This window comes from Dipodomys merriami, unplaced genomic scaffold (assembly GCF_024711535.1).
Source record: "Dipodomys merriami isolate MVZ:Mamm:240054 unplaced genomic scaffold, mDipMer1.0.p SCAF_57, whole genome shotgun sequence".
NCBI lineage: Eukaryota > Metazoa > Chordata > Mammalia > Rodentia > Heteromyidae > Dipodomys > Dipodomys merriami.
Genome location: NW_027206146.1, coordinates 2,893,850 through 2,917,006, shown reverse-complemented (window position 1 = coordinate 2,917,006; position 23,157 = coordinate 2,893,850). Strand labels below are relative to the sequence as shown.

General features: G+C 46.6%; 1 protein-coding gene and 1 pseudogene across 1 annotated transcript; both read left to right on the top strand.

Annotated features, from left to right (window-relative positions):
• LOC138812426 (voltage-dependent calcium channel gamma-2 subunit-like) overlaps positions 1-22,875 on the top strand; it is a 351,801-nt pseudogene extending 328,926 nt beyond the window's left edge.
• LOC138812597 (vomeronasal type-1 receptor 4-like) lies at positions 9,296-10,225 on the top strand. The gene has a single exon (XM_070000580.1). It carries the CDS (start codon positions 9,296-9,298, stop codon positions 10,223-10,225), a length of 930 nt encoding a protein of 309 aa, XP_069856681.1.
• Positions 22,876-23,157: the final 282 nt, after the last annotated feature.

The window sequence follows — 23,157 nt, the reverse complement described above, 5'->3', positions numbered from 1 at the left end:
TGGGAATCGAACCCAGGGCCTCAGTCATGCAAGGCAAGCACTCTACCACTGAGCCACCTTCCCAGCCCCGGCCCCACTAGTTTTTAAGGCTATTTAGAAGATAGCCCAGGACAAATTACCACGATGACAACCTTTTTAACTAGATATTTTTTTTAATAAGGCTGACTTTTTTAGGCAGATATAGAGAGCTCAGGCCTGTACTTCTATTTTTCATGTGTTTTTTTTGGTCTATTTTGGCACTTTTTTTTTTAATGACTTTGATCCCGTGTTCTAAAAAGGGGATGACGGGCAAAGATTCATCTTCTGTAACTTCTTCAAGCTGACTTAGAGGTATTGATCCTACCTAGCCAGGAACCTATAACAGTCTATTTTACAAAGAAGTTACCAGGGTTAGATGTCATTAAGAACAGTATTTTAACTTTGGCAAATGCTCAGACTTTTTTTTTTTGGCTACAGCAGTGTAGCTTGTTTAGCAGTTTGGTTTGTAAAAGCATCTTTAGGAATGTGACATCTAGTGATCCTAAAAATGCCTAAGTCACCTGTGCAGGCCTTTAGACAGATGTTAATAGAAACACACTCTTAGGTTTACAAACTTTTTTCTTGAACAGATAAATTTCATGAAGCTGGTGTTAGCTAAAAAGTTATTGCCAATTAGGGCTTTTGGCACATACAGGGGTTGGGATTTAAACCATCCCCACATTTTATAACTTTAGATTTTTAGTACTATCACGTTTCTGTGCCTACAAAGTAGATAGTCATGGATATTAGGCATGCTTACAACTATCTTCCCATGACCACCTGGCTCTGACCAATTTTTGAAGGGCCATGCACAAATGACTCTAGGATTTGACATTTTTGTCATCCAAGCAGTGGCTTACTGCCTCTGGATGCTCCTCCATTGCTCTTGTCCCAGCAATGTCTTCTCTACACTGGGATAAATGTCTCATCTGTATTTTCCTTAGCTGGTTGCTGGACATGAACTCGGGCCTGAGTGCTTTTCCTCAGCTCTACAACTCAAGGCTAGCACTCTGCCACTATGAGTCCCAAAGCAACTCTGCTTGCTCTTTCAGTACTCTGTTGGCTGAGTAGAGGTGAAAGTCTCACAGGGACCATTTTCTGCCCGGGCTGGCTTTGAACCAGTTTGCAAATCAATGAGTCTTATAAAAGGCCACTTTACTCCAATTAAAAGAAACAAGGTGGTCAACATAGAAGTAGCTTATAAGCATGCTCTTACCTGAAACTTATTAAGAGCCAAAGTTACATCTGACAAACTTATAAGAATCCTCTGTGTTTTGTTCTTGGCTTGCTGGAAACTTAAAAAACCTCTAAGAACAAACTGGAATAGCAATTAAGCAATTATTTTGGTCATCCTAATTTTTCCCCTTTGAGGCAAACGTTAAGAACAATTTTACTTTTAAACATTTTATCCAGAAATACAGTCCTATTTTTAAGCCTCCTATTAATCTCTTTTATTATTTTATACTTTAGTTTTTAGTTACATTTTAAAAAATCCCTTAAAATATCGAGTCCAAGTGTCACTCATTATCTCTTGGCTTTTTGCATTAAGGAATCATGTTGAGGGATGAAAGCCAAGAGCAAAGAGACAAACGGTACATGGTTTCCCTCATAAGTGGATGCTAAATCCAAAATGTTAGGTGATATGACAAAACTAACAGGTCTTAAGAAACAAAGAACTCGGGCTGGGAAGGTGGCTCAGTGGTAGAGTGCTTGCCTTGCATGCATGAGGCCCTGGGTTCGATTCCTCAGCACCACATAAGCAAAAAGAAAAAAGCCAGAAGTGGCACTAGGGCTCAAGTGGTAGAGCGCTAGCCTTGAGCTGAAGAGCTGAGGGACAGTGCCCAGGCCCAGAGTTCAGGCCCCACAACCGGACCCAAAAAAAAAGAAAAAAAAAAAAAAGAAACAAAGAACTCCCACTCATCTGGTCGAACCACTACTAAATATCCCCATGCTGCTGATCACATGTATGGTGTACATGTGTACACCGTTATATGTTATTGACCATGATAGACAATTTGCTCCAGGAAAGTTAGAATGAACTTGTGACTTTAAATGAGCATCAATATTCCACAATACTGTGAAATTCGGGAAATTATGTAATCACTTAATCACAATAAAGAAAAAAACAGAACCTAGGGGAAGTTAGGGAGGGAAAGGATGTTAGGGGAAAAACAATGGAGGGGGTAACAATGCTCAATAGGAAGTGTACTCATTACCTTGCTCAAGTAACTGTAACCCTCTGTATACTATCTTTACAATAAAAATTTAAAAACAATAAAACAGGTACTCTTTAAAACTTTTAAAATCAAATGACAATTTTTTCTTAATGCAAGAATTACAATCATCACTGTACCAAGAAGTTAAACTTAACACATTTATGACTTTCAAAAACATATCCTAATTGTAGAACATTATTAAAAGCAAGTCACATTATACAAATACATTTTTAACCCTTTTTTAAATCCAAGGGGCAGTTTTAACAATACTAATCAGATCATCACATCACTTATTTTACCATCATTTTTTCAGTATTTATCTGTAGAGAAAAAGAACAGAACAAAGCTGGGCCACATGGCCCCTCCTATGGAATGGGCATGCAACTAATCTCACTCTTTAGGGTAAGATGAACTGCATTTGTGCCAACTTGTCCTCTTTCACCATGCGTGAACTCCTCCCATGGCCATCCCACCATGTATGACCAGCTGAACTGCACTTTTGCCTGTTTTCTGCTTACCCCTAAAGATAGGTCTTTTGTTGGCTTTTAAGATTTTTCCTTTTCTTATCTCTTGGTTTTTGAATGAAAATACACAGTTTTAGACAGACAGAACAGGTAATGTCTTTGACAGGGTTAAACAAACTTTTATATTTAAACTTTTAATATTTATCCCCACATTTTAGACAAGAGAACTAAATTCCAAACAGCCAATGCATTTTTGTTAAGCCAGATAACTTGATTATAGTGTAAACAGCCTTATGCATTTTAAAATACCAGATTTTTTAATTTTTTAAGTTAAAGAATCCTTAAAAAGTCATTTAAAACAATGTGATAATTTTTTGAAATTTTAGGTGATGTCCAAACCTCATAAATTTTAAACTTAAACTTACCCAATTGTTACAGCATGCTGATAATTTTTATCTTGAACATGTTCACAAACACATACAAAACACACACACATCTTAAAGCACGGGAAAAAATCAAAATCACTTGTACATACATTTAATACTGGTATCAATTCTGAAACAGAACTAGACAAAAATCAAAGGCTGAGTTGGGGGCTAATGGACCCCCAGTTTATCCCTACCTCAGAAAACACACTGAAGTAAACAAGACAGACAACTGGCCACAAAGACAATATCAGTTCTCAGTGAATGGGGCAACATTTCACCACCATTCAAAAGTGGGACTCAAATCCACTTACCAGGGAACTCGAACCCACTCTACTCACCTCCAGAGGATTTTTCTTTTAGATTCCTGCAAACGTTGACCCAGGGGCCTTCCAATGTGGAGGACATTTCCCAGTCATCTTGGGGCAAGGGAAAGAAGTCCCTAGTGGCCATCCCCTCATACTTACAGGTACTCCCCCTACTCAAACCCCCTGGGCCAAGGCCCGAGGCTAAGATCTTGCTAGTGTCACTTGGAGGTGGTCGGTGGCATTTTCATCTGGCTGCTAGTTCTCCCTGCCAGCCCTTTCAAGTTATTGTTGATCCTCCAGGTTTTTCATCCCCACCACTCCCCTACTTCTAGATCCAGAGAGGGTGGAGGAGGTGGCAATGAAAGGTAGAAAGGGGGGTCAGTTTAAAGTGTAAGTAAAAAAGAAGGAGCTAGAGAGAAACAGATATTAAAAGGTGGTGTTAGCCAGCCTCCTCTGGGCTCTCACATCAGGATGAATCTGAGAGAAAAAACATTCCAAGAATTCCAAAATGCATACACACAAACATTGAGACAAAACACATTTACACCATGCGCATTTTAGACTGTCAGACAGAAAGTGCAGACCCACTATTGGATAGTTTACCCTGATGGGGATCCTGGGGACCTCAAACACCGGCCCAGTTGGCTGTCTTGTAGCTTGTCCACCAAGATTCTTGCCAACCCCAATACAGAACCTGCAGGCTATACAGATACCAGACAATCACAAACCAGCAATGTTTTAACTTAGAGGCCATTTGCATCATAATGTCCCTGAATCCTTTCTTTTATATTTTTGCTATGTTTCTAAACTAATGGTTCCTTCCTCCAGGAACCAGGGGCATACTTACTTGACAAAGCGAAAGAAACTCGCTAACTGACCCTGTGCAACTTTCACTCCTCGAGCTTGAAGCATGCCCTTAAGAGCCAGCACATATAACGTGCGGCTCTTACTTTGCCCCATAATTTCTTACTCCCGACTATACTTTCACCCACTCTCTTTTTCTGGACACATCCTCGGACCTTAATGGGGTCCTCTGCCTTGATCCCAGGATTTCAGGTCCCTGATCGGGTACCACTTGCTGGAGTGTGCCGACAATGAAAGGGAATCCTGAATTAGGGGGCAAGGATGAGAAAACTAAAGACATAAGACAAAGGATGGGGGCCGGAGGTCTGCAGCTCAAGACTGCGGCACCGTTTATTTTTAACTTTCCCTGATATATATTATTAGAAGCCAAGAGGTAACATAAGCTTACAATAGTCCAGAAAAACAAGGAAAATTTCAGTAAAAACAGAGTGCAGTAAAACAAGACAAGGTCAACTTGTAGAAAGTAAAACAAACTCTGCAGACATAGCAAAGCAATCCCAGATACCTGGTGTTTTTTAAGTAAGCCAGCTCCTTGTACATGCCTTCAACTGAGCACGGGGGTCAAGATGACCTTAGAGCTTTACTGTCGGCTCCCAACAAATATCAGAGGTAATATTAAGATATTACACTAGGAAACAAGATCCACTAATATAGCTTAAAGGACTTCACTCCTTTAATAATGGGATAATCTTATGTGTTAGTATATGATTTCATAAATGACTTTAACTATATGAAGATGTAATAGTCATACTACAAACATTTTGAAGACCTTTTGTATCTTAGTTTTACAAATATTTAAAATTGTGTTGCATTTCTGCTTTGCTGTTTAAGAAAATGATGTTTCAAACACAAAAAAAGATGTAGCCTATTTCCACCACAAAGTATGACTAGGCCAGGAATAAGAAGGAAAACCTGTCATTTGCAGCCACATCTGTAGAACTACAGATCGCTGTAGAAAATGCAGGAAGTCAGACACAGAAAGGCAAATGTATGTTCTTGAAACACACAAGAACAGGGCAGAGAAATTATCAGCAAGACCCGAAGAGTCCAGGTGAGGAATGGAGTCACATACAATGAGGCAGACCAGAAACCCAGGGTGAGGAGTCACTACTGATCCTCTCCTGAGCACAGTGACAAATTTCTGCTTCAAAATCACCACTGATAAAGATGAAAATGAGTAGGGAATTAGAGAATGAAGCTACCTCCTCAAAAACAACCAGACATGAAAAGATATCACTCATCACCCTGCTTTCAGGAATATGCATGAAATGCTTATCTCTCATCTTCAAATGGGTTCTCTAGCGATGAAAACATTTTTAGAAAAAAAAATGGCCATTATTGCCAAAGAAACTCGTGTACAGAAATGTCTCATTCTATTTTCTTTCTTTTTTTGTGCCAGTCCAGGGGTTCGAACACTGGGCCTGGATACTGTTGCTGAGCTTTTTTGTTCCAGGCTGGCACTCTACCACCAGAGAGTGGAGATAAGAATTGAAGATAAGAATCTCATGTGCTTTCTTCACCAGGCTGGCTTTGAACCTTGATTCTCTAATATCAGGCTTCTGAGATTTCATCAGTACATGCATCCACTTTTCTTTTCAAACAGCATATATGATGATAAAACAAAAGCAGACTGAGATGAGGACAGCTGGGAAGTTGGTTCAGTGGTAGAGTGCTTGCCTAGCATGCTTGAAGCTCTGGGTTCAATTCCTCAGCAGCACATACATAGAAAAAGCGAGAAGTGGTGCTGTGGCGCCAATGGTAGAGTGCTAGCCTTGAGCAAAAGCAGCTCAAGAACAGTGCCCAAGCCCTGAGTTCAAGTCTCAGAACTGGAAAAAAAAAGGGAAGGGACACTTTGGGTAAGAAACGTTGGGGAAACATGGCTTACACACCGCTGAGGTTGTTTACAGACAGTCATCTCAAGTTGGGCCTCAGTGTCTCCTGCTGGCCTACTGGGATCCAGGAGAGGTAAGCGACTGCACCACTCCCCTGACCCCAGGAGAAGCACCCACGAGAAAGTGAAGTGTCTTGATAATTGTCACATGGGAAAAAGAAAAAGTTTACTGAGAACTTGGCTTGCCACACCAGGGAAAGGGAAAATCACCGCTCCCGCGAGAGACGACCTAAGATGCTGTCCTCCTGGACCCCTATCTAAGGAGCCCTCTGCAGCTCTGAAGTGCATCTCAGAAACGACCCACCCTGCCACGCACATCCTGAGAGAAGAGGCGAGCACTTGTGGTCACTGCCACTGGAGAGGCGCAGCCTGCAGGAGAGACCCCAGGTTCCACACTCTGGGTAAGGGATCACCTTAGGAGCAAGGATTCGGGATTGAATCCGGTTGCATGACAAAGAAACAGGGAAGGATAGTAATGGGCTAGGACAGTGAAAAGACCTGGGGTTCTAGGCCCCCCCATCCCCAAGCCCTGTTGGTTCCTAACTTCATCTCCCCTCACAGAGTCTGTCCTGGTTTATGACAAGTGAGGAGGAATACTGAATGTCCGGGGGCTGGGGACCATGTGTTCACATCAGTGACTCTAGAATGGCATTTGAACCTAAAATTGCCCCCTCTATGTCTCTGTCATCCATCTTCTGCTTAACCCGAAACATCCCCAACGCAGACCTGGTTCATATTCCTGGTATTTCTTCTGTGAAATGTGGGCTCCGTGTTGAATAAAGGGTGACACCTAAGACCCACTTGGCAGCTAGTGTTTTCAGGTATAAGTGCATGTGACCCCGGGAACATGTCACCCATGTTTCAAGATTCTTTCTTTAGTCAGTCAGAGAGCTTGAACTTGAGTCTTGCCCATGTTCCTTCAGCCCTTTTTGCTCAAGGCTAGGCCTCTACCACTTTGAGCCACAGATTTACTTTCAGTTTGTTGGTGCTTAACTGGAGAGAAAAGTCTCAGAGACTTTCCTTCTCTGGGCTGGCTTTGAATTGGGAATCCAAGGTCTCAGCCCCGGAGTAGCTAGGATTACACGCTTGAGCCACTAGGGCCTTGCTTGTTTAGAATCTTAGATCTGATTCTACAGAGGACAGCCATTATTGCCAAAGAAACTTCTGTACAGGAATGTCTCATTCTATTTTCTTTCTTTTCATGTGCCAGTCCAGGGGTTTGAACTCTGGGCATGGATGCTGATGCTGAGCTCTTTTATTCCAGACTGGCACTCTACCACCTGAGAATGGAGAAAAGAATTGGAGATAAGAATCTCATGGTCATTCTTCACCAGGCTGGCTTTGAACCTTGATTCTCTAATATCAGGCTCCTGAGTTTGCATCAGTACAGGCATCCACTTTTCTTTTCTGACAGCATATATGATGATAAAACAAAAGGAGACTGAGATGAGGAGGGCTTGAAAGGTGGCTCAGTGGTAGAGTGCTTGCCTAACATGCATGAAGCCCTGGGTTCAATTCCTCAGAAGCACATACAGAGAAAAAGCCAAAAGTAGTGCTGTAGCACCAATGGTAGAGTGCTAGCCTTGAGCAAAAGCAGCTCAAGAACAGTGTCCAAACCCTGAGTTCAAGTCTCAGAATGGGGTAAAAAAAGGACAGGGACACTTTGGGTAAGAAACTTTGGGGCTACATGCCTTATACGCCGCTGAGGTTTTTTACAGTCATCTCAAGTTGGTCCTCAGTGTCTCCTGTTGGCCTACTGGGACCTATGAGCGATAAGCGACTGCACCACTCCCCGGCCCCCTGGAGAAGCACCCACAAAAAAATGAAAAGTGTCTTGATAATTGTCACATGGGGGAAAAGAAAAAGTTTACTGAGAACTTGGCTTGCCACCGCAGGTGAAGGGAAAATCACCGCTCCCACGGGAGACGACCTCAGCTGCTGCCCTCCTGGACCCCTATCTAAGGACCCCTCTGCAGCTCAGAAGTGCCCATGTGCATCTCAGAAACGACCCGCCCTGCCACACACATCCTGAGAGAAGAGGCGAGCACTTGTGGTCACTGCCACTGGAGAAACGCAGCCTGCAGGAGAGACCCCAGGTTCCACACCCTGGGTAAGGGATCAACTTAGGAGCAAGGATTCCAGAGTGAACCGGGTTGCATAACAAAGAAACAGGGAAGGATAGGAATGGGCTAGGACAGTGAAAAGAACAGGGGTTCCAGGCCCCTCACCCCCAAGCCCTGTTGGTTCCTAACATCGACTCCCCTCACAGAGTCTGTCCTGGTTTATGACAAGTGAGGAGGAATCCTGATTGTCCAGGCAATTGGGAAGATGTGTTCACATAAGTGACTCTAGAATGGCATTTGAGCCTAAAATTGCCCCCTCTCTGTCTCTGACATCCACCTCTTTCTTAACCGCCAACATCCCCAACGCAGACCTGGTTCATCTTCCTGGTATTTCTTCTGTGAAATGTGGGCTCCGTGTTGAGGAAAGGGTGACACTTGGGACCCACTCCTGCTCCAGGCTTATTGAAGTATAAGTGCATGTAACCCCTGGAACATGTCACCCATGTTTCAAGTTTCTTTCTTTAGTCAGTCAGAGAGCTTGAACTTGAGTCTTGCCCATGTTCCTTCAGCCCTTTTTGCTCAAGGCTAGGCCTCTACCATTTTGAGCCACATATCTACTTTGGGTTTGCTGGTGCTTAACTTGAGAGAAGAGTCTCAGAGACTTTCCTTCTCTGGGCTGTCTTTGAATTCGGAATCCAAGGTCTTAGCCCCTGAGTAACTAGGATTACAGTCTGGAGCCACTAGGGCCTCCCTTGTTTAGAATCTTAGATCTAATTCTACAGAGGAGAAATACAGCCGCCTTCACCTCAGGACCAGACTCACCATCCCTTAATGCCATTTCTCCAAGTTCACCCATTTCCCTGAACATGCCATCTTCCTCTTCCCGATGGATGAATAGAATTCGATTTTTCCTAATACATGAGTACATTAGGACAGTATTTCCAGTGGTCTGAATGCTGGATGGAGAATGTTGAGTTCCCTTGGCACCATGAAGGCCTCAGTTTCCCAAGCCAGAGCCTCTGAATGAGACTCAAGGAACAGAGAGGATGGGAGATGCCCATGTGTCTATGGGGGTGATCCTCTTAGCCCAGACTGTGGTTGGGTTTGTAGGTAATTTTTCTCTTCTCTCCCATTATCTGTTTCTTTCCTGCATGGGGATCAGGATGAGAGCCACAGACTTGATTATTAGGCACTTAATTGTGGCCAACTTCGTAAGTCTTCTGTGTAGGGGTATTCCCGAAACCATGGTGGCTTGGGGCTGGAGAAATTTCTTCAATGATGTGGAGTGCAAAATGGTCTTTTATCTTTACCGAGTGAGCAGGGGGGTGTCGATTGGTAGCACTTGCTCCCTTAGCATCTTCCTTGCTGTCAGCATCACTCAGGGGGACTCCAGGTGGGCAGGGCTGAAGGGGAGAGACCACAAGCACATTGTCTTCACCCTATACCTCAGCTGGGGTGTCTTCCTCCTGGTGAGCATTTCTTGTTTTATGTTCATGACCGGATCCAAAGCACACGACAACATGACAAGCTTACAGGCCTATGGATATTGTTCTTCCATGCGTCAGGACCCAGCTGCTAATGTGCTGTATGTGGCCATGCTCGCAGTGCCTGATGTTCTGTGTCTGGGGCTCATGCTCTGGGCTAGCACCTCCATGCTCTTCATCCTGTACAGACACAAGCAGAGAATGCGACACATACAGAGGATCAGCATCTCCACCAGAGCCTCTCTCGAGTCCAGAGCCACCATAATCATCCTCCTCCTGTTGAGCACCTTTGTCTCCTTTTATTCTATGCCCTGCATCTGTCAGACTTGCTTGACTGTGATTTACAACCCCAGCCCTGTGCTGCATCATATGGCGGCATTTGGTATGGGCTGTTTCCCATCCCTCAGCCCTTTCCTGCTCATGAGCGGACACTCCACTCCCTGCAGCCTCCTCTTCAACTGCACAAAGAAGAAGAAAGTGATCCTCCCCTGAGGACCACCAAGCTTGCATCTCTGCTCAACTTTGCTTGGCAATTCAACAATCTCAACACCTAGATAAAAGTCTTCTGCTGAGAGATAGTGGTGTGCACATACGTCCACACCTGTGCATTTGTGTGCTATATATCTGTGTGTGTGTTCATCTGTCTCTATTGTGCTGACCCACAAAATTATATGAAAGTGGAAATGTGAGATTTTGAAATAATGCTTATTAGGTCATGTCAACTTCCTCCAGAGAATCTGCCCCATTAATTGGTAGTCATGTCAATTTCAAGATAAACTGGTTAAAATCACTTAACATATTTTCCTAATTCCATTTAGAGTCTTTTGATTTTTTTTTCTTTCTGTCTTTAATATTTCCCTATGCAATGAAGCAAATCATTCTTAAAGCCCTTTCTGTTCTGGAGAAGAAAGTAGTTGAAAAGAAAATAGCAGCTGGGTGTTGGTGGTTGATGCCTGTGTTCTGAGTTCCTGAGGAAGTAGGATCTAAGGATCACAGTTCAAACCAGTCTAGGCAGAAAACTCTGAGAATCTCATCTCCAATAAACCAGTAAAAAAAAAAAAAAAGATGTTGGTGGTGCTGTGGATGAAGTGGTAGAGCATTAGCCTTGAGCAAAATCGTCACAGGGATTGATCGGAGGCCCAGAGTTCAAGCCCCAGGACTGGCACAAAGAAGGAAAGAGAGAATGAGGGACACAGACATACAGACAAATAGAGACAGACAGAGAAGAGATATGGAAAGCCAGCAAAGAAAAAGGAAAGAAGGGAGGGAGGAAGGAAGGAAGGAAGGAAGAAGGAAGGAAGGTAGGAATGAAAGAAGGAAGGAATGAAGGGCATCCTGCTGGTGTAACTCTCACCACAAACATCAAGGCTCCTTCCTGACAGTTACTCCCTTAGTCTTGTCCGTGCTTATTTCTTCCACATAATTTATTTTCACAACTGGTTCTTTTCCTTGGAGGCTATGTTACATATTTCTAGACTCTCTGCTAATTCAACAGGTACATTAAGAATACTTTTGAAAGCACTTTTTTTTAATGGAAAGTTGTTTTTAAAACACGAAGGCTCTTTGAGAAAGTCCCTTGCTTGGCTATTGTGACATTTCCTGCAGTGCTCCTCATGTCCCTTGTTATGAGGTCCCTTTACCACAGACTCAGGGGAGCAGGTCTGGGCTGCTGTGCTGAATGACAGGCAGGGCCCTCAAGTCCAGGGATCTCCACCTCCACCCTTCTCTTCTCAGGAATGAATTTCAGGGTGACAGCAAGCCAGAAGTAGTACTGATGCCCCGGGAGCAGTCACCAGCCCTGATCACAAAAGGTCAGGAACAGGCCCCAGGCCCTGAGTTTAAGTCCTAGGACCAGCACAGAAAAGGAAAGCAAGCAGATGGCAGGCCTGCCTCCAGGAGCCATCCCGAGACTATGCTAGGTGTTGAGTGGACTGTGGGCTTAGAACCAGGTGCCTCTTACTGATCCTGAAGGTCCTAAAGCCACCCCCACAACAAAAAGGCTTGAACCACAGTCCGTGCCGACCCTCTACTCCCTCCCCCCACACTCCCTTTAGTCAGATTCCCTCCATGCCCCACGCCCTTAATCCAGCCCAAAGTCATTCCACCCAGCACACAGGTGCTGGGGTTTCCTTGGGGAGCTGACTGGTGTCATCATTAACCTCACACACACCTGGTCCTCTCCTGACCCCTGGTGTTCCCGTGCTCAGAGGTCCTCCCCATCTGAGTCACGTTGGAGAGCAGGTATGTGGAGTTAGCCTCCTGAGGTATGGGCAGTGGGCGTCCTCCACCAGCTCGCTGCCTTCTGAGGCAATGCAGGCTTTCCCTGCCCCCACCCACCCCCTCTGAATACTCGCTCCTCAGGAGCACCCCACCCTCCTCACACCTCACACTGTCTTGAGCATGATCCAAATCCAAGACAACCCACGCCCCGTGCTACCCATCCCCCACAGTGCTCAGCAATGCTCCATACACTTTTCCTCTTTTTTTTTTTTTTTTTTTTTTTTGGTCTGCCATGGGGCTTGAACTCTGGACCTAGGCGCTCTCCCTCAGCTCTTCAGCTCAAGGTTGGGCTCTGCACCCCATGAACCCCTGCAGTCCGCTGGAAGCACAGCCACCCATCGTCATCCTGACGTGCAGCCCTGCCTGGATTCCTTACTTCTGGAGAGTTCGCACATTCAGGACGTCTCCCTCCATCTCTGTCTCCTTTCTTCCTGAGCATCATCCATTCTACACCACCATCTTGTACGAATCCCTTTCCTGTTCCCTGTGTCCTTGCCATGCAGTGGCCTGACCCCCGACTCCTGCTCCCCCGCCGCACACCTGCCCGCCAGAACTCACAGCCAGCTCCTGACTTGACTTCATTCACAGCAGCACCTGATGACTATGCTCAATATGAAGGAGGGATGAGATATACTCACCTCCCACTCCTGGAGATGACTTGAAGCTCCTGACAAAGCCTTCCAGGAAAAATGGGTTGTGACACAATGGTGGGACTAAGCCCTTGAACCGGCTGGGAGGTCAGCTGCCCCCCACACCCTGCATCCTTAGCTTGGGGGCTCTGGTCCTATCCCTTGTGCACCTCCTGTGGTCACCATCCTCCCAAAACCACCAGGCAAATCCCTGCCATTGGGATCAAAACACCAGAAACCAGAAGGACCATGAAAGCCTTGGGGAGGTTGTGGGGAGAAGCACTCATGCCAGGTCAGATCTGGGAGTAACCATTGACTGACGCCTAGGACAGGCACCATCTGACTTGTGTTCATGGGTCACACCAGAGTCCTGGCATGATGGTGGACACTATTGCACACTGCACACACCTTGCCTTGTCAGGTCCTTGCCAGACTGTATCTACCTTCCCATTGCTTCTACTTCATTAAAATACCTAGCTACTCACTTCTTCTTACATCTGATAGTGCCTTGGCAGAGAAAACTTTAAAACGGATGGATCCTTGGTATAAAGACTTTTTTCCACTGAGCACTGGTGGCTCATGCCTGTAATCCTAGCTACTCAGGAGGCTGTGATCTGAGGATCGCGGTTCAAAGCCAGCCCAGGCAGGAGAGACTGTGAGACTCCTATCTCCAATAAACCACAAGAAAACCGGAAGTGGCGCTGTGGATCAAGTGGTAGAGTGCTAGCCTTGAGCTGAAGAGCTGAGGGGACAGCGCCCAGGCCCAGAGTTCAAGCCCCACGACCGACAAAAAAAAAAAAGACTTTTTTCGGGGGACGGGGCAGCAGGAAATCAGTGGTGGGTCTTTAACTCAGAGCCTGGGTGCTGTCCCTGAGCTCTTTTCCTCATGGCTAGCACTCTACAACATGGAGCTTAGTGCCACTTCCAGTTTTCTGGTAGGGAATTGAAGAGTCTCCTGGACTTTTCTGCCCAGGCTGGCTTTGAACTGTGATCCTCAGATCTCAGCCTCAGTAGCTAGGATGACAGGTGCAAGCCACAGGTGTCCAGGGTCTTACTCTTCAAATTATCCAGGACTGGTTGAGCCACACTTGCAATTATGGGTGGAATTCAACGTGGGCATGGTGCATGATCTTTCAATGCATTGTTGAAATTACTTGCAGGTATGTTATGAAATATTTTACATCTCTGCTCTTCAAGGAAATAGGTGTCTAATCTTGTCTCTAGTCTGTTCTCATTTTGATATGAGAGGGAGTTTGGTAGCCTTCTTCCTTTCCTGGTTTTTTTTTACCTGTCTGAGGGGCATTGGTGGTAAGTCTGAACACCTGGTGGAACCTTCAGTGAATCTATTTACTCCTTTATTACAGATATAGTAAGCTGACTAAAATCATCTTGGATCAAACCTGAGGGGTCCAACATACAAAGACATGAATCCATTTCTTGTATGTTTTTTAATGTGTTGGATTAAGTTTCTAATATACTTCCCAGTGACAACTTGAATTTAAACTGTTATGATATTCTAGTTTTCTTACTTGATGTCTTCACTGTTCTTGGATGAAGGCTTGTCAGTCTTAGCTATCTTCCCAAGGAAAGTTCTTATCTTCCCTGATTTTTTTTGTCAGTCCTGAGGCTTGAACTTTGGGCCTGAGCACTGTCCCTCAGGTCTTCAGCTCAAGGCAAATACTCTCTCACTTGAGCCACAGTGGCCACTTCCAGTTTTCTGGTGGTTTATTGGAGATGAGTCTCATGGACTTTCCTGCCTCGGCTGGCTTTGAACCATGATGATCAGATCTCAGCCACCTGAGTAGCTAGGATTACAGGTGGGAGACACCAGTGTTCAGCTTCTTTCACTGATTTTTTACATGGTTTTTTTAATCTCCATTTTTTCATTTTTACTCTTATTTTTGTGTATGTGTCTATGTGTGTGCCTGTTCTAGGACTTGAACTCAGGGCCTGGGCAGTTGCTAAGCTTCTTTAGCTCCATGCTAGTGTGCTACCACAAAGCTCTGCTTTGTACATTCTCGGGATAGTTTATTAATAATAAGCCTCATTTACATTTCTGCTGCCTTTGAACCACAATCCTAAAATGTGAGCTTCTGGAGTAGCTCTGATTAGTGGGGAGCAGCCATCAGTGCCTAGCTGGCTCTATGCGGATTTTATGATTATTTTTCTTTTAGGGGGGCGGGGTCCAGTCGTGGGGTCTGAACTCTGGGCCTGGGCACTGTCCCTCATCTCTTCAGCTCAAGGCTAGCACTCTACCACTTGAGCCACAGCGCCACTTCCGGCTTTTTTTTTCCTGCTTATGTGGTGCTGAGGAATTGAACCCAGGGCCTCAAGCATACAAGGCAAGTGCTCTACCACTGAGCCACCTTCCCAGACCTTATGATTATCTTTCTATCCATTGTTCTGGGTTTGCTTTTAGACGGTGCTTCATCGTTGATTGCTTTTAAGACACCTGACTGTTTTCATGCCAGGCCCGCACAGCTGTAAATTCCCTCAGAGAAGCTTTTGCTGCATCCCAGAGTTTCTAGAAAGTCAAGAAATTCCACATCAGGAATGGGATCAAGAAAGGCCTCACTGAGAAGTCTGAGCAAAGATTCAAAGTAATAAGTAGCCACGTGGCTATTTGCAGAATGAATGTTCTAGGATGGACTGGCAAATGCAAAGATCCTGGTGTAGGTCCATACCAGGAATGTTTGAGGCACAGGACTGAGGGCACTGAGAATGGAGTGGTCAAACCACAGTGAAGAAAGGCCCTGGCAACCCTGTGGGCTGTGGCAAGGTCTTGGAGAGAGAGTGGCTGAGATTGAGGGCCACCAACTCACCTTTGGACAGGACCTTCTGGTTGCTGTGTTTGTACGAGACCAAACCAGGATGAGGGCAAGTAGAGAAGTCAGGAGCCTGCTGTGGGCATAATCGAGACAAGAGATGGTGGGCAGTGGCAGTAAAGGGCTAAGAAATTCTTACAAGGAACAGTGTGGTCTGAAAGGTTCCTGGGAAAAGGTGAGGTCTGGATGATTCCAAGCTTGTGCCTGAGTAGGACAGCAGGTTGAGACCAGGCTCCGTGTGGGCCATTCTGGGTGAGAAATGCCTACAGAAGGAGTTGGAATGTGTCTGGCACTCCGTGCAGGCCTGGCTGAGGGGTGCCAGGGCAGAGGAAGGGGCTCTGGAACTGTCAACCTGTGAGTGATAGTTTAAAGCCATGAGGGTTGATGACCACTGAGGGAGCAGTATGGGAAGAAAGAGGGGGCCCAGACACTGAGCCCCAGGACACCCAAGGTCAAAGGTCAAGAAGCTGAGGAGGCCCAGGAAAGAGACTGAATAAGATGTCCAGGGATGACTCCTGTGTCTTGTTTCACCATCAAGAGGTGAAGAAAAAGAGGGAGGGCAGAGGATGACACAGGGCAAGTCTGGACAGGAGACCTGTGTTCATAGGCTAGAGTGGCCAAGAAAATGGGGCTCAATTCTTGAGCCTCAGATGTCATCCTGTGTTTCCTAAGGTCCTAGAAGAAGGAAAATGTCCTCAACACTTGGCTGGATGGATAGATGGATAGATAAGTGGATGGATGGGTGGGTGGGTGGGTGGGCAGATGGATGGATGGATCGATGGATGGATGGATGGATGGATGGATGGATGGATGGATGGGTGGGTGGGTGGATGGGTGTGAGGATGGATGGATGGATGGGTGGGTGGGTGGATAGTTGGATGGATGGATGGATGGATGGATGGATGGATGGATGGAAGGATAGATGGATGGATGGATGGGTGGGTGGATGGGTGGATGTATAGTTCGATGGGTGAGTGGGTAGGTGGGTGGATAGATGGATGGGTGATTGGATGAGTGGATAGATGATTAAGTGGGAGGGAGGGAGGATGGATGGATGGATGGATGGATGGATGGATGGATGGATGGATGGATGGATGGATGGATAGATGGGTGGGTGGGTGGGTGGGTGGATGGGTGGATGGATAGTTGGATGGGTGAGTGGGTAGGTGGGTGGATAGATGGATGGGTGATTGGATGAGCGCATAGATGATTAAGTGGGAGGATGGATGGATGGATGGATGGATGGATGGATGGATGGATGGATGGATGGATGGATAGATGGATGGGTGGGTGGATGGATGGATGAGTAAAGGGGTACATTGTAGGATAGATGGATAAATCAAAGTTGTTTCTCTCCAGCCCTAAGAGTGTCTGAGAAATCCATAGCCTGAGTCAGAGCCCAGGAGCCCCATGCATCCCTGTTACCACTTTAGCCCTACAATACATAGGTCCAGTGAAGGTGTGGTGCTGCAAGTCCCATCCCACCTACTGCCAGCTCCCCCAGTAACAAATAGTGGTCACTGTCTCACCCAGTGCGGTGGACCCATTGGCTGTCCCTATCCTCTTCTTTGGCTACCAAAGATTGAAGATAAAGGAGAAGCATAGAGGGGGTAGTCAGGGACCCCTCTTGTGGGAATGTTGGTGCCTCTGTCTCTGTGTGCCCCATGTCAGTGCTGTGTTCTGTGTCCTTGGGTACCTGTGAGCCCACATGAGTCTCTGTCCAAATATGTATTTAGACACAGTCCTGTGTGCTGTGGGTCCCTTTGTGGTGTGTTTCTTGTGTCCAGGAGATAGGAGCTGGGATTCCTTAGATGTCCCAGTATGATTTAGCCTGAGGGAAGTGAATCAGACCAATTTGGTTCCTTTCCATGGTCATATATTAAACACATGCCGTATACGGGGCCTAGAAATACATTCTTGGGGACACTCACAGTGCAGAACTACAGTGTGAGATGGGGTCTCCCCTCTGCATAGAAACACCTTGGAATTGGAGGTCTGGGTAAAGACCAGAGCTGGTTACTGTCTCAGCCACACTTCTTCCTGTGGGGAAAGGGAGGGGCTGGTGCCTCAGACCTTTTACTTCTTCTTCATCCTCCTCCTTTTGCCCTCTGTCTGTCTGTCTGTCTGTCTGTCTGTCTGTCTGTCTGTCTGTCTGTCTGTCTGTCTGTCTGTCTGTCTGTCTGTCTCTCTCTCTCTGTCTGTCTCTCTCTCTCTCTCTGTCTGTCTGTCTGTCTCTCTCTCTCTCTCTCTCTCTCTCTCTCTCTCTCTCTCTCTCTCTCTCTCTCTCTCTCTCTCTCTCTCTCTCTCTCTCTCTCACACACACACACACACACACACACACACACACACAGTTCTTGTTCCCCATTCAGTTTCACAGGCCTTGGCTATACCACCCAGCACCCTCACAGCTTGTATCTGGATAGATACATTAAGTCCACCTTACTTGTACATTATATAGGATTATAGGCATGAACCACTAGCACCCAGCTACACATGGTTTTGTTTTTGCTTTTGTTTGCCAGTCCTGGGTCTTGAACTCAGGGCCTGGGCACTGTTCCTAAGCTTCTTTTTGCTCAAGGCTAGTACTCTACCACTAAGCCACATTCCCAGTCCTGTACATGGTTTTGACAGAGAATGGGGAGAAGCTCTCTGTTATCATCTGTTGTGTTTAAATCATTATGTGATCTGCTGAGTGTTTCCCTGCCCTTGATCGAGTGAAAATCTGCCTCCCAACAAGCAAGGTGAACGTTAAAGTCATCCTCTTGAGCCAAAAAGGGCATGTAATGTGCTTAATTGAAGCACTCAAGTGAAAATTACAGACTTGTTGACAGGCGGCTTGTTTTTAAGAGAAGTTGGGTGGCATAGTGGGGGGTGGGGGAATGAATGAAGCGTTTTCAGTGCTGAGACAAAGAGCTTGAAATAAGATCTAATCTTTGGTGAACAGAATTAAAGTACACAACTGCCATTTTTGTGACAGTAACGTAGCAGCTCCATGCTCTCTCAAGTTTGAATGCTCATACCTACTATACCCACAGAACTTTAGTGTACTGAGCTCTGCCCTGAGCATGCACAGGTTTTCCTCAATCAGAGTCTGCTGGGAGCCAAGCACCTGCAAATACCAAGAGTGCACTGTCATCTCTCATCCCCAGGGTCCTCCCCAAGGTCTTATCACCCCTGTGTTCCTGTAAAGATGAGGAATAGATAGCTGCAAGTTGCCATGTGTCTGTGTGGTCATGGGGGGTGTGGGTGGCCATGCCTAGGCTGGAGAGCGAGTTGGGAGCAGATACTTTTCACTGTCTGAGAGGTGACTTGCAGGAGGAGAATACCACACCAGGGTCCAGCCCTCTGGTGCTAAGGCTGCAGGGTAAGCCAACTGCTTTGCCCTCTGGCCCCTGCAGCCAGCCTGAGTGCACAGCTCCACCCTGCAAGTCCCCCAACCGCAAACACCAGGTCTCCTCTCTTCTACAGCATCAGTGAGCAGCTAGACCTTGCTGCAGATGAGGGGCAAGTAAGGGTTTCTCATGTCACACATTGCAGTGAACCCTCTTAGAAAAGTCTAGTTACCAGGCAAAAGCAGCCCATACTTTTTTTTTTTTGTCAGTCATGGGGCTTGAACTCTGGGCCTGGGTGCTGTCCCTCAGCTCTTCAGCTCAAAGCAAGTGCTCTACCTCTTGAGCCACAATGTCACTTCTGGTTTTCTAGTGGTAAATTGGAGATAAGAGTCTCACGGTCTTTCCTGCCCAGGTAGGAACCACAATCCTCAGATCTCAGCCTCCTGAATAGCTAGGATCACAGGCGTGAGCCACCAGCACCTGGCGCAGCAAATACTTTTAACTCTAGCTACTCAAGAAGCAGAGACTGGGAAGATCATGGTTTGTAGTCAGCCCAGGGAAGAAAAATCCATATAAAAATCAGGCTGGAGGCATGACTGAAGTGGTAGAGCTCCAGCCCTGTGCAAACAAGCCAAGTAAGGATACAAATCCTAGAGTTCAAGTTCCAGAACCAAGCCCCAGAACAACAACAACAAGTCTAGACAGAACCTCGTGGCTATGTAGCCACTCAAAGGGACAAGAAGTGGAGGAAGCTACACCTGTTACACTCACCCCAAAACACATCCCCAAACAACCAATCCCTGGCATTGGCCAAAAGGTCCCTATGGTATCAGTAATTACTATTTCTTGCCTCAGTACCTTTTTTGGGTTGTTGGGTTTATTTGTGCCAATCCTAGGGCTTGAAGTCAGGGTCTAGACATTATTCCTGAGCTCTTTTTGTTCAAGGCTAGCACTTTACCACTGTGCCACAGTTCCACTTCTGGCTTTTTCTGAGTAGTTCATTGGAGATAAGAGTCTTACAGACTTTCCTGTCCTGGCTAGCTTTGAATCATGATCTTCAGCTCTCAGCCTCCTGAGTAGCTAGGATTACAAATGTGAGCTATTTGGTACCTAGCTCCCAGTAACTTTTTTTATAAATGAATTATTTTCTCAGCTCAGTTAATCCTCACAGCAAACTTAGGAGGTAAATACTATTGTCATCTCTGTTTTACAGGTAAGGAAACTGAGGCACACAAAGACATGATAACTTCCCTAAGTGTATATGCTAATAAATGCTACAGCCAGATTCCAATTCAAGCCATGTAGATCTATTAGCTGCCATGCCACCCTCTCACTGTGCCAGTGCTTTCCAAGGCATAAGAGAAAGTTTAGCTAACAGTTTTGCATGAGGAAGTCAGGGAAGACCTCACAGATAAGACTTTGAATTCGGTTTTGATGCATAAATAGAAGGTTGCTGAGAGAACAGAAAAAGACATTTCCATTAAGTATGCCAAAAGTCCTCAGCATGAAAACAGAGCCATGGGCAGTTTGCTCTGCTAAGCAAGAAAGAACATGGCCACTGGGATGCAGGAGTCCCCACAGGGGCCTCTGTGTGCATGACAAAGGGCTGGAGATTGGTCCTGAAAATGGAGGAAAGCTCTTGAAGGAAAGTGGCCCCCCTCCCGCCCTCTCTCCTGTTGCTAAGCAACCCGGATCTAGGCTATGTCGTAGAAGGCCTGACTGCTGTGGTCCATTCCCTTTGCTTACCCCCCATCCCACAGCCTCACTGTCACTTCTTTCTTTCACTCCCTGGCCCTCTGTGTCCTGCAGGGGCTGTGAGAGCCTCGAGCATCTTCCCGATCCTCAGCGTGATTCTGCTTTTCATGGGTGGGCACTGCATTGCAGCCAGCGAGTTCTACAAGACTCGGCACAACATCATCCTGAGTGCCGGCATCTTCTTCCTGTCTGCAGGTGAGAGCACCAGGTGGGCGGGCCAGCAGAGGGGTAAGGGAAGCCCCCAAGTGCAGGGCTAGGAGACTTGGGGGACCTGGGGTAAGGGACATCTCTGGTCCTGGGCTGTCTCAAGGGAAGGCTCTATAGAGCCCTCACTGAGTCCCTCGGGAACCTCAGCCCCACTCACCCCCAGCTGCCCATTGGACCATCTTCCCCACCACTTGGAAATACCAGGCCTGATCCTACATGCTCTGCCCATGCAAATCCACTGAGCAGACAGAGTGGGGGACAACCAAGGGGCCCCATCATTTCTTTTCTTTTTTCTTTTGATCTTTTCTTCTTTTTTTTCTTTTGTCATTGTTATCAGTCTTGGGGCTTGAATTTGGGGCTTGAGTGTTGACCCTTTTCACTCAAGGCTAGTGCTCTACCACTTTGAGCCACAGTGCCACTTCTGGTTTTCTGGTAGTTCATTGGAGATAAGAGTCTCATGGACTTGCCTGCCTGGGCTGGCTTTGAACCACAATCCTTAGCTCTCAGCCTCCTGAGTAGCTAGGATTACAGGAATGAGCCACCAGTATCTGGCTCCCCATCATTTCTTGAGCCCCTACCTGATGCCCAGCTAAGCCCAAGGAAGACTCTCCTCCTCCCTCACCCCTACTTTTGCAGCCAGGCCCCCACAACCAGCTTTCTGAGCTGGATTGTATGATGAGTTACACTGGTTTCAGATGCCCAGAAAGGAACAGGGATTGTACTTGAGCAACTGGATAAAACTAACACCTCGGAGCACTTCCCACATGCAGAGGGATTCTCTGAACATTCTCAAGTCAGATTCCCATCCTTTCCTCATCTCTAGAACCAGTCCTCTCGATTAAGGTGACTGTTTACAGAGCAGGAGACTCAGGTAAAGGCTTAGTCTTTGAAGCCAGGCCATCTGTCTCCAGGAGCCATGCCTAACCAAGGTAGACCTGCGTGCAAAGCTGTGCTGCCTTCAGAACAGCTCCTTCCAGGAGACGGAAGTACACGGAGAGAAACTTCTGTGATCTTCTGTCTCCTGGTCTGCAAGTTGCTTGTAAAGCACTCAGTAAGCAATTTCAATTCTTATTGTAAGTATTATTGCTACTCAGCTGATTGTGTGTGAAATGTTGGCCTCCTCCTCTCTGTCTACTAGCCTTTCCCACCCTGACTGACTTAAGCTACGAAGTAGAGCCGGGGAGACCAGTAATCCTAGCTACTAGGGAGGCTGAGATCTGAGGATGTTGATTTGAAGCCAGTTCAGGCAGGAAAGTCAGTGAGACTCTTATCTCCAATTAACCACCAAAAAAAATCCAGAAGTGGAGCTGTGGCTCAAATGGTAGAGTGCCAGCCTTGGGTCAAAACGCTCAGCACCCAGGCCATGAGTTCAAGTCCCAGTCCAGGCACAAAAAGAAAAATGGAAAAGATGACATTTGCAATATCCCTGGCGACAGACAGGTTCACAAGAACAGATGCTCAGACTGTGAAAACCTAGGCCAGGAGGGGGGCAGCTGGGACAGCGGCCTCACCCCCAACCCACGCCCACCCCAGAACTAACAGCCTTGTCTCTGCCACCCGTCCTGCCCCGTGCCCAGGTCTGAGTAACATCATTGGCATCATAGTGTACATATCTGCCAATGCCGGGGACCTCTCCAAGAGCGACTCCTAAAAGAACAGCTACTCGTACTGCTGGTCCTTCTACTTTGGGGCCCTGTCCTTCATCATCGCCGAGATGGTCGGGGTGCTTGCGGTGCACATGTTTATCGACAGCCACAAACACCTGTGGGCCATGGCCCGCGCCAAGGACTACCTCTAGGCCTCAGCCATCACCCGCATCCCCAGTTACCGCTACCGCTAACCAGCGCTGCAGCCGCTCCAGCTCCTGCTACACTGAGCCCTCCCACTCCAGGGACACCTCGTCCGTGGGCATCAAGGGCTTCAACACCCTGCTGTCTACCGAGATCTCCATGTACACGCTCAGCAGGGACACGCGGAAGGCCGCCACCACGCCCACCGCCACCTACAACTCGGACAGGGACAATAGCTTCCTTCAAGTCCACAACTGTATCCCCAGGGAGAGCAAGGACTTGCTACATTCCAACACAGCCAACCACAGGACCATACCCGTCTGAAGATCTCGGCGGGGGCTGCCTGCCTGGGGGACAGAGGGCCGGAGCGGTGAGGACCGGACCAGGAGGCACAGGGTCCAAGCCGAGGGGAAGGGGAAAATCCATCCACAGGAGACCTTCCACATGCAAAAAAAAAAAAAAAAAAAAAAAAAAAAAACACAGAAAATGACATAAAAAACCAACAACAGCAAACAAAAAAAAAAAAAAACAGAAAAAAACAACAAAAAAAGAGAAAAACATAACAAGTCAATTAACAAAAAAATAGAAGAGGAAGAAGAGTTCCAG